General features: G+C 44.6%; 1 protein-coding gene across 2 annotated transcripts in view; it reads left to right on the forward strand.

Moving 5' to 3' along the window:
* Positions 1–4,886, forward strand: part of LOC114513014 (tubulin alpha-1B chain) — a 35,825-nt gene extending 30,939 nt beyond the window's left edge. Inside the window, exons 1-4 of one of the 2 annotated variants that reach the window (XM_028532118.2) lie at positions 1,336–1,468; positions 2,850–3,072; positions 3,216–3,364; positions 3,742–4,886. In XM_028532118.2, coding sequence (XP_028387919.1) covers positions 1,466–1,468; positions 2,850–3,072; positions 3,216–3,364; positions 3,742–4,722 — 1,356 coding nt within the window. In that variant the 5' untranslated portion in view covers positions 1,336–1,465 and the 3' untranslated portion in view covers positions 4,723–4,886. Of the gene's footprint in view, positions 1–1,335; positions 1,469–2,849; positions 3,073–3,215; positions 3,365–3,741 lie in introns of those variants that run through there. The other variant, XM_036019088.1, reaches the window with a different exon arrangement.
* The last annotated feature ends 7,246 nt before the right edge of the window (positions 4,887–12,132 follow it).

The following is a 12,132-nucleotide window of genomic DNA, read 5'->3' on the forward strand; positions in this document are numbered from 1 at the left end:
TCCCCTATACCAGTTTGGAAAGTGTGTGAAAATTTGGGGTTTTGACAGGACTGATAAAACATTTATGAGAAATAAATAAGCACCTCTTTGTTTGCATTCCAGGTTCATAGGAATATGAATGGAAAAAAACATATATCCTTACAAACTGCACACACAAATTAACAGTGTACATTTTTTTTGCATGATATGAAGGGTGAAAGCTTTAAAAAATCTGAATCAGGTAAAACTGAATATGAACTGTGAATTTTTACTGTTTTATGTTTACCTTTTTTGTTACTAATACACTATTACTAGGAAGATATTTTGAATAGCGTAGTAACAATAATAAATTTCTGCTATAACCATTTAAAAGCCACACTTTAACCCTAACTAACCTCCTTATGTATTTCCAAGGGTTAGCAATGGTCTTGAAATAGTCTGCTGAAAGGAGAGGGAGAAAAAAAATCTACTCACTATAATCTGGGCCTCCTACCACTAAACTATAACCAACTGATCTATCTTGACACAACAGAACGCAGTTATTAATTATATAAAAAGTTTTACGAAATTAACAGAAGGAATCCCTACTTTCAAATATCCTTCTGTGTCAAATTCATCCCTACCCAAGTTTCCATCCTCACTTCTTCAGTTCAGCTACCACATTTGAAATGCGTCTTCAAACCTCCCTTTTTAAAAGTCCCTAGGGCTACCCTATAAAGTTGGTGGTTGAGATCCAAAAATGGGGCCCTTTTAACAGTTTGGATGTGAAATGCTTAGGTACCGTAATACTCTTGAATAACTGTCTTTTGCTCAACCTTTGGCACCTTTAAAGAACAAGTTATTATAGTAAACCAAATAGAACTATTCTGTTTTCTAAACCTCGCGTACTCCACATTATCAGGGGTGTACAGTATGAATGCACTGCTTTTAAAGAAACTGAGAAAAGGAAAAGGCAAAACTCACTGACGAATTGTGGCAACATGAAAATAATCAGCTGAGCTAACCGGACCAGAAGTTTCTGTATTTCATGGTGCTTCCTCTTTAAAACTGTATACACTTCTTAAGTCTTAGAGTTAGTCCAAATTAAGGCAAGCTTCCTCTCGAATTCCCAGGATGGTTTGTTTCCGAACCCAGCCCGCCCTCTGCCCAGGCCTCGGCAGCCATCACCGCAGACTGCAGCACCCGAGCTCGCGGCCCGCAGGCGCAGAGGCCCCCGCCCCGCTGGGCCGGCGCGGGGAGGGGGCTCCAGACTTGGAGCCCGCCTCTGCGGCGGCCGAGCCCGGCACCGAGTGGGCGCGCCGGGCCGGAGGAGGGGCCCGCGGCCGCGGCACCGCCTGTGCCCGCCGCCCCTCCCCGAACCGCTACTTAAGCAACTCTGGCACCTCCCCCGCCTCAGTGCGTTACTTACCTCGACTCTTAGCTTGTCGGGGACAGTAACCGGGACCCGCTGTCTTCTCCTGCTGCTTGCGCCTTCTAACCTGCAGCCATGGTGAGTGGGCCGCGTGCGGCGCCGCCCTCGCTGGGGATCTCAGAGGGCCTCTAACTACAGAGCGCTGGGACCAGCGCTGTCTGTTTGGAGAGCAAAAAATGAGGCGAGCCAAGGGTGGGTATAGATGGATTCCGGTTTGTGGAGAAAAGCTGGTGCCCGGAAAGGGGGGCCCCCACCTCTTCTTGGACTCTGGTAGGGGATGGTGGCGTGCCGGTTCCCTCCACCGTGGTTAGGGCTCTTATTTAGCCCTTGGACCCCGGGTGCCGCGCGCCAAGACCCTGCAGGCTTTTCCCGCGCGTTCCCATCCCCCTTTCCTTCCACTGCCTTTGGCGGGCACGCGCGCGCTCTCCCCGCCCTCACTTCCTCCTCGGCGCGAAAAGCAGAGGCGGGAAGGAACCTGACAAAAGCGCACGCGCGACCGTTACCTTCCCGCCAGGGAGCGGCGGGAGACAGCCACTGCAGTCTGCGCGTGCGCGCTAGGGCGCTGCGGGTCTATGACTGGAGAGTGTCTCCTGTTACCTGGAGTTTCTGTTTAAAGATGAAAAGAAGATGAACGTAAAGGAAGGCACCTTGTCAGTGTGTTGCACAATGCCAGCGTATTAGAAATATTACCCCCCAACAACCCGTAGAGACCATCTGCCCCTCTATGGCCTCTCTGCTATGTCAGGCATGCTTGTGAGAACAGGTGGTGATGGTGAGGGATTTTGAGGGAAGGGAAATACGATCTTGGTCCAGATATGTGCTGCGGATAATCCCCTGAAGTGCCTTAACAGATGTGGAGGTGCTTGGTTGAGCCCAACTCCTGATGGGAGCTTAGGATGGTTGGCCATGGCAGTGCTCTGCCTACGTGGCTGGGCCTGTTCCGTGTCTGCAGCTGCGCGGTCCCGCTGGCCGCAGCGGGCGCGGTCACGCACACCCAGAATTGCTCATTCATCCTGTGCCGCAGAGCCCTGCCCCTCATGGCTGGGGCGGGGGAGGGGGGGTGGGGGAGCCGGTGCCCAGACACTTCCTGTTCCCTGCTCTGGACACGTGCTTCCTATACTGGGAGCTGCCCGGAAGTCTGGCCACCTAGTCTGGAATGGTATTCTGGGGCCTGACTGCTGGACGAATGGCCTCCTCCCTATCTTGGTCCTTCACAGGAGGAAGCTATGACTAAAGTCTTTTCTTGGTTTGGAAAGAGGTCTTCCTAAATTAGAGGGGGAAAGGAAATTCATTTAAAGCAATGTGGGTAAAAAATATATAGCAGTAGTCCCCTAGAAAAGTTTACGTTTTAATTCATCTTAAGAGGCAATCTGTAAAATTTAAAATTTCATACGTATATTGTTCTTCACATTCATTACCAGATTGCTTTCATCCTTATAATTTTTTTTCTTTTCCACAGCGTGAGTGCATCTCCATCCACGTTGGGCAGGCTGGTGTTCAGATTGGCAATGCCTGCTGGGAGCTCTACTGCCTGGAACATGGCATCCAGCCCGATGGCCAGATGCCAAGTGACAAGACCATTGGCGGGGGAGATGACTCCTTCAACACCTTCTTCAGTGAGACAGGCGCTGGCAAGCATGTGCCCAGGGCAGTGTTTGTAGACCTGGAACCCACAGTCATTGGTGAGTTGCCCTCAGTGACCCAAGTGAGATCCCAGGGGTCTGGGGCAGGAGGTGTGTCCTGGGGCCTCTGTGGATGCCCTGGGCTGGAGGGGGCTTGTGGGGGGTTGTTAGTGATGGGTGGCTGCTTTGTTTCCCTCCTCCAGATGAAGTTCGCACTGGTACCTACCGCCAGCTCTTCCACCCTGAGCAGCTGATCACAGGCAAGGAAGATGCTGCCAATAACTATGCCCGTGGACACTACACCATTGGCAAGGAGATCATTGACCTCGTCCTGGACCGAATTCGGAAACTGGTAAATACTACATTTGAGTCTATATATTTACATGAACCGATGTCACCCTGGTGAATTCAATTTTTAAAAAGATGCCAGAATATACATGAGTTAAGATAATGAATAAAATCATCAATAAGTAAACATTTAAATGAGTTGAGGGGGTTCTGTGGCAAATTAAGTGGAAAGCCAAACTGTAGCGTTCATTCTTTGGTGCATGCCAAATGTGGGATACACTGCTCACTGTGTTAATTGGAGTCCCCAAGTTATGGGACTCTTGTGCCACTCTTCATGCTTACATCAATCTCTTATGTTCACGATTTAAAGAAATAGAAATTCTACATAAGATAAGTACCCTGGCATTAGAGAATTACATTTTCTTTTTCCTTTCTCTACAGGCCGACCAGTGCACAGGTCTCCAGGGCTTCTTGGTTTTCCACAGTTTTGGTGGGGGAACCGGCTCTGGGTTCACCTCCCTGCTGATGGAGCGTCTCTCTGTCGATTATGGCAAGAAGTCCAAGCTGGAGTTCTCCATTTACCCAGCCCCCCAGGTTTCCACAGCTGTAGTGGAGCCCTACAACTCCATCCTCACCACCCACACCACCCTGGAGCACTCTGATTGTGCCTTCATGGTTGACAACGAGGCCATCTATGACATCTGTCGTAGAAACCTCGATATTGAGCGCCCAACCTATACTAACCTTAACCGCCTTATCAGCCAGATTGTGTCCTCCATCACTGCTTCCCTCAGGTTTGATGGAGCCCTGAATGTGGATCTGACCGAATTCCAGACCAACCTGGTGCCCTATCCCCGCATCCACTTCCCTCTGGCCACATATGCCCCTGTCATCTCTGCTGAGAAAGCCTACCATGAACAGCTTTCTGTAGCAGAGATCACCAATGCATGCTTTGAGCCAGCAAACCAGATGGTGAAATGTGACCCTCGCCACGGTAAATACATGGCTTGCTGCCTGTTGTACCGTGGTGATGTGGTTCCCAAAGATGTCAATGCTGCCATTGCCACCATCAAGACCAAGCGCAGCATCCAGTTTGTGGACTGGTGCCCCACTGGCTTCAAAGTCGGCATTAACTACCAGCCTCCCACTGTGGTGCCTGGTGGAGACCTGGCCAAAGTACAGCGAGCTGTGTGCATGCTGAGCAACACCACAGCTATTGCTGAGGCCTGGGCTCGCCTGGACCACAAGTTTGACCTGATGTATGCCAAGCGTGCCTTTGTCCACTGGTACGTGGGTGAGGGCATGGAGGAAGGAGAGTTTTCTGAGGCCCGTGAGGACATGGCTGCCCTAGAGAAGGATTATGAGGAGGTTGGTGTGGATTCTGTTGAAGGAGAGGGTGAGGAAGAAGGAGAGGAATACTAATTACCATTCCTTTTCATCCTGCAACATGTCATACTCAGAATTTCAGGTTCAGCAGCTGCTCTCTGATTAGATTTTCTTTGCTTTTACCTGTAATCATGTCTGTCGTTTTCATGTATACCTGTAAGATTGTCTGCTCATTTCAAAGTAAAGGCATTGAGAAAGAAGTTTGGCTTTGGTCTTTGTTCTACACTGATTTCTCTACACTTGGAGGATAGGGTCTCTGCAACAAGGTGGTAATATCAAGGAACCCACATGTGTCTAGCTGCTTCTCAGAAGAAAAAGGAGCATAGTTCAGGAAAAGCAGAGCATGATTCTGTTGTACTGAAAGTCATTCGGCTAATCCAGTTCCTGAAATCAGGTAATTACTCATGATTTAGGAATAGTAAGTACAGATATACCTGGTCTTACTGCACTTCAGAAACATTGTTTAAATTGAACATGTGACCATCCAGCCAAAAAACTTCAATTCCCTTGCAGTTTGTTGTGATCTGGACCCCAGCCCACAATATCTCCAAGGTATGCCTGGCAATCGCTTTGGATCTCCTGCAAATGTGACTGCTGGTAAAGTGTGCATTTGTTAAGAGTATTGCTCTATTACAGAGGGTTAAGTGGGAACATTTCTAAAGGATAAGAGCTTACATTATTCCAAGTATATCCTTTGTCTACATCCAAAGGAATCTAGAGATAGAGGATTTAACCTAAGAAAATGTTTCATTCAGAAAACATAGGGACAATTAAGTTTTGAAAATGTTGATGGAATAAACTTGTCCCACTCTGTATTAACAAAACAACTGTTGTAGCTTCTACCCTGGCTGGCATAGCTCAGTGGATTGAGTGTGGGCTGCGAACCAAAGCATCACAGGTTCGAATCCCAGTCAGGGCACATGCCTGGGTTGCAGGCCACAGCCCCCAGCAACCGCACATTGATGTTTCTCCCTTCCCTCTCTAAAAATAAAATCTATTTTAAAAGTTGTCGCTTCTGAAAGAAATTCGATTTGGCAGAGATTTGAGAGAGTTCTGTTGGGGGACACTGCAGGCCTAGCATAGCCACACAAATGTGGCCACCACAGTCTGCAGAGGAAGGTAATTGCCAGTGCTTTAAATTGGATTAATGGCCAAATTAAGTTTTTCAGTTGATGCTCAACTCCCAAAGGGAAGACAATTTTGAGAGATATTTGAAGGCCCTTTGAAATGTTCCTTTTATTTTTGTAAAACGAAGGTAAGATAGCTAGGCCAGAGCCTGGAAAGCAGCAACAAACCAGTGCAGAAAAGAGCTTGCTTTTCAGGCAAGCAATGCTCAATGCAGAGGGTGCCATGATGCTTTTTCAGAGTTATGAGGCACAAAGCAGGGACAGGATTAAGCCAGTGTTTAGACTATAATGTTTTATTTTGGAGAGAGGGGGAACAATGCTTTTTTTTTTTAAAAAAAAAAAAAAGGAAAATTAGAGTAAGGTAAATATTAAAATGACAAGCTTGGGTGGTAAGTACATAGGTGTTTGTGATCTATCTGTTAATGCATAGCAAATTGACCGACAATTCTGTGGCTTAAAACAGCATATGGCCCTGGCCAGTGGTTCAGTTGGTTGAACCAACACCAAGGTTGCGGACTTGATCCCCAGTCAGGGCATTTAAAGGAGTTAACTAGTGAGTGAATGAATGAATGGGTAGAACAAACTGATGTTGACCTCTCAAATCAATAAAGAAAAATTTAAAAACAGTATATGTGTATTACCTCATGTAATTTCTGAGGGTCAGGAATTCAGAAGTAGCTTGACTGGGTGGTCTGTCTTGGGGTTTATCATAAGACTGCAGTCTTCTGATGCTTGATGGGCTGGAGGACTCACTTCCAAGGTGGTTCACTCACATGCCTGACAGGTTAGTGCTGGTTGTTTGCTGGCAGCCTTAGTTCTTCACCTTGACCTCTCAAAAGGTATCCTTGAGTGTCCTAATGACATGGCAGCAGGCTTCCCCCAGAGTAAGTGATCCAAGAGACGACAAGTTAGAAACCATGTCTTACGACATAACCTTAAAAGTTGCACTGTCATTTTACCAGTATTCTGTATATTACACGTCAATACTATTGTGCGAGGAAACTGCAATAACAGGAGGTGGGAATCAGTGGGAGTTTATAATTTCTATGTTGCCTAGAACAACATGATAGTTACAATCTCCTATTTTCTGTAGGCTTCAAATACTTTATTTTTTAAAAGGAGGGAAACCTGTAATTTAGAAAAGTTTTTCCATTTTCTACAGTTCAAACTCAAATTTCAGTATTTTTAAATATATTTTACTGATTATGCTATTACAATTGTCCCAATTTTACCCCTTTGTCCCTTCCATCTGGTACCCCCCATTCCCTCTACCATTCGTCCTGCCCCTTAGCTCATGTCCACGGGTCATGCATATAAGTTCTTTGGCTTCTTCATTTCCTAGACTGTTCTTACCATCCTCCTGTCTATTCTGTACCTACCAATTTGTACTTCTTAATCCCTGTACCTTTTCCCCCATTCTCTCTTCTCCCTCTAAACTCCCCCTAAAAGATCTCCATATCTATGGCTCTATTTCTGTTCTGCTTGTTTACTTAGTTTGTTTTTTAGATTCAATTGTTGATAGTTGTGAATTTATTGCCATTTTAATGTTCATAGTTTTTATCTTATTTTTCTTAAGTCCCTTTAATATTTCATATAATGGTTGGTTGGTGATGATGAACTCCTTTAGCTTTACCTTGTCTGGGACACACTTTATCTGCCCTTCCATTCTAAATGATAGCTTTGCTGGATAGAGTAATCTAGGTTGTAAGTCCTTGATTTACATCACTTTGAATACTTCTTGATAGTCCCTTCTAGCCTGCAAAGTTTCTTTTGAGAAATCAGCTGACAGTCTTATGGGAACTCCTTTGTAGGTAACTCTGCTTTTCTCTTGCAGCTTTTAAGATTCTCTCTTTATCTTTAACCTTTGGCATTTAATTATGATGTGTCTTGGTATGGTCCTCTTTGTGTCCACCTGGTTTGGGACTCTCTGTGTTTCCTGGACTTGTATGTCTGTTTCCATCACCAAATTAGGGAAGTTTTCTTTCATTATTTTTTGAAATAGATTTCCAATTTCTCGCTCTTTCTGTTCTCCTTCCAGCACCCTTATGATTTAAATGTTGGTACATTTGAAGTTGTCCCAGAGGCTTCTTGGTCTATCCTTGGTTTTTAGGATTCATTTTTCTTCTTGCTGTTCTGATTGAATTTTTTTTCTTCCTTATGTTCCAAATAATTGATTTGATTCTTGGCTTCATCTACTCCACTGTGGATTCCCAGTAAATTTTTCTTTATTTCACTTAGTATAATCTTCATTTCTGCCTGAGGCCTCTTTATACTGTCGAAGTACCTAATGAGTTCCTTGAGCAACCTAATAACTAGTGGTTTGAACTCTGCATCTGATAGGGCCCTTGAAGAGGAGACTCCTGAGACTCTCAAAATTTCTTCCCCACCCCAAACCCTACCAATTTTTACAGCCAGAAGTTGTGGGGACTTATCTTCCTGGCACTGGAACCCTGGTCTGGGTGGTCTGGTGTGGGGCTAGAATTCCTTGCTCCTGAAGTATTCCTCCAAATTTTTTTTTTTTATCTACCACAAGTGGGTGTGGGACTACTCATTCCGTGCCTCCATGCCTCTCCATGCATCTCCATGTCTCTGCCCCTCCTACCTGTCTGGATGAATGCAGCATCTTTAATTCTTTGATTGTCAGTCTTTCATACAGCTCAATTTTCTGACAATTCTGGGTGACATTTGTTTTGTAGTATAGTTGTAATTTTGCCATGGTTATCTGAGGAGGCAAAGTTTGTTTACCTGGAAGTCTCAAATTTCAGTATTTTTATTGCCTTGTGAGCTGTCCTTTACAATAGACACCTATCTACACTCCTGAGCTATCCTATCCCTTTTATACCTTAATTATTTGGTTATTGATCAAAATAGTTGCTAAAATTCAGTATTTACTTCTGTCCCCTCTGTTCCCAAACATTTTTAATGTCAAGACAATGACTAGTAGTTGATTAGTAGTAATCAAAGCCTTTGGTGACATGAGATGCCAAGTGTGTGACATGGCAAGGATGGCCATAATGAAATGCTAAGACACCCAGGAAATGCCACCAAGCATTCCTTTAGGGGAGTACTAGGGTCTTATCATCTACATCTGTGCCCCAGCAGCAAGCACAGTGTTTGGTAATGCTTATGGCCCACAGATTGCTCCCATGGAAGTAAAAATAAATAATGATCATTTCCCTCTTAGGCCAGATTCTTTATTGTTCTAGTCAATGTGAACATTTAACCCTAGAGCTTTGTAAAACACTCACCCTCTCTAGGCCCAGGTCTCTTCAAGCACCTCCTAGAAGGTGAGTCTCAGGGTGGCAAGTCCCAGGGAACAGAGAAAGACACTTGACCTCTTGTTCTGTTACTAGTCAGGCTGTCAACCTTCTGGCCCTGTTCTCCCTTTAGTACTACAGACTTCCATCCTGCCTTTCTCAGAAGAGGGTGGTAAATAGGGCGATCAAATCTTGGAGGACTTGTAAGCTTAGAGATGTAGGTCTGGGCTTGGGAGGTGAGGAGCAGGGCACCTCAAGCCAGGACATTACAGCTCTGCTCAGGGTTACCCCAGAGCCATCGCCAAGGGAGAATGAGAGTCATTTACTCAGAAAAGAAAGAAATATAAGTAAAAGCCTAAGGAGGGCTTACTTAGAGATGGTGAGGACAACGATAATGATACATAACAGCAACACCTTCAGTTTACTACCCAATTGCTTTTTTTAAACACCAGAAGGCTTAAATACTTCCACAACCCAGCATTCTTGGCCTCATTTTTTTTTTACAGAGGGCAGATTTAATTGGGAAGGAAGAAGGGAAGTGATACCACAGCCCAGTATCCTGCTTTGTATCCTGCCTTAAATGTTGCCTGCCACAAGATCAGAGGCAATAGGGGTCTTGAGGCCCTAGGAAGGACCAGGGCTGTGATTTAAGGACATGCTCAGATTGAGGCTTGAGAGAGAAAAGAAAGAGATGCCATTTTTCCCTCCCAATTCCATCAAATTCCTGGCAAATTCCTTAATGCCCTGCAGATGGCACCACTGACAAGGAGTTCTCTGCCCAGAAATGCTGAGCTCAGATTTGTGAACTCCGCCCTGGCTGTCACCTGGGAGCTGAGCCTAAAAGATATAAAACAAACTGGCATCCCTAGCATCCCTAGCATCCCTAGCATTCGCATGCTTGTCACTTTTTGTTCTGTCCATTCCTGGAGCCAGCTGGACCCCATGCTAGGCCATTGTGAATCAGGGAGACACAGGAAACCCCACACACATGGAGCTCTTGACCTCAGCTCCTCTTCTGGGTGCTTCCCAGGGCAGATGGTTATAAAAAACATGGCCTTGGGGTCAACAAGGGGTAAGAAAGGAGTGTGTTGACAAATTAAACTAAACTCAATATTGATACAAAATCAATAACCACCCGATTATGAGGATATCATCATGTAGATACTGATATCATTGTGTTGCAAGGGCCAGGTTTTCCTTTCCTCCGTCTGGTCCATAAACTAGAATAAATGCCCTACCCTACCCACCCCGCAACTGATGAAGCCATCTCCTAACTGACAGCCTGCTGTATGTTACTGTGTCCAACTCTGATGGAATCAACCTTATCACTTCAGTCCTGCCTGGGGCCTTCAAACACTATTCTCTCTGCCGATATGTAATACTTGTTCCATCCACAACAGACCCCACCCCCTTTGCCCAGTTAACTCACACTCTTCCTTCAACGATGAAAACCCACATATCATGTCATCAAAGATTTGAAGACTAGGTCAAACCAGATAAGATTTTCTAGTATATATATATATATTTTTTTATTTTAATCATTGTTCAAGTACAGTTTTCTCCCCCCTACTCCCATTCCAGCCCACCCACCCAACCCTCCCCCCTTCCCCCCCATTACCCCCCACCCCTAGTTTTTGTCCATGTGTCCTCCAAATTTGTTCCTGTAAACCCTACCCATTCCCCCCTGAAATTCCCTCTTCTCTCCCCTCTGGTCACTGTCAGACTATCCCCTATTTCAGTGTCTTTGGTTATATTTTGCTAGTTTTTTTTTTTGTTTTGTTGTTTAGATTCCTGTTAAAGGTGATATCATGTGGTATTTGTCTTTCACTGCCTAGCTTTTTTCGCTTAGCATAATGCTTTCCAGCTCCGTCCATGCTGTTGCAAAGGGTATATCTTTTTATAGAATTATCTACTTTTCTCTGAAATTAAATAATTTCAGAATAATTAAATAACTGTATTTTGGGGTTACATATTTATTTGTGTGATTATTTATTTAATTAATATATTTCCCCACAAGATTTTATAAGCTCCATGTCTATTATACAGTTACCATCCTTATCAACAGTACCTAGCTTAGTGTTTAATATGTGACTGACACTTAACAAATATTCCAAGAATTAATTATGGAAAAGAACATAGATTCAAACTTTTAGCTCTGTAAGCTAGCAAAGACTGCCTTCCTCTTTCCCCACTTTCCCAGTCCCAAAGATCTAAGATACCTGAGGAAGGCAGTGACATCAAATGAAGGTGAAAGAAAAAAATTGCTTCCCTGTTCTAAAGATTCTTCTTCAATAAGAAGAAATCCCTTAGCCTCTCTCTGGCCCAACCCTAGTATCTCACGGTGCTAATACTCAGGAACTTCTGCTGGCTCACATTGACCAGATGAATGTGTGCCATGAGACAGGTGTGACTCGGCTGCCAGAACAGGCTGATGTCACCTAAGACATTCCTTCTCTACAACAGAACACAAAGCTAGGTAGGTAGGTATTCCCACCATCCTCTTCACTAGTTACCCTACAATGCAAACTATTGTCCACTTCTGTGCACCTTAAGAAGGATATGGACAGGCAAGACAGTTTCCTCCAAGGGGTGAGTGGAGTGGGTAAGTAAGGGGTCCTGGGTAAAGCAACTCAGAAAACTGAGGTTTTTTAGATTAGAAAAGAGAAATCCAAGGAAGAGCTCCTATCCAGAAATGACAGCAAACTCATTCCTCAAAACCCCAAAGGTCAGGGAAAATGATGGGAAGAACATCACAGCTCATTTTCTAATAATTAGCTAGGTCCCACAATGGACCACTATGCCATCCACGTGGTGAAAAGCAAAGAGTTAGAACTGAAGACTTCTGAGATTCCGCCTCATTTCCAGAGTCTAGGATTTCCAAATTTTCCAACAATCTCAAGCCAATCTTTCATTATGTCTCTTCTCTCAAATATTTTTTGGAGAGGTCAAGATAGGTAGAGGCAAAGGAACAGGGTCTCTCAAAGCATGTTTCTTAAACCTTTCCCCCTAATCCTGCCAATAACAATAACAACAAAAAGTTCTGCTCGGGAAGCCTTGACTAA

Source organism: Phyllostomus discolor, chromosome 2 (assembly GCF_004126475.2).
Source record: "Phyllostomus discolor isolate MPI-MPIP mPhyDis1 chromosome 2, mPhyDis1.pri.v3, whole genome shotgun sequence".
Lineage (NCBI taxonomy): Eukaryota > Metazoa > Chordata > Mammalia > Chiroptera > Phyllostomidae > Phyllostomus > Phyllostomus discolor.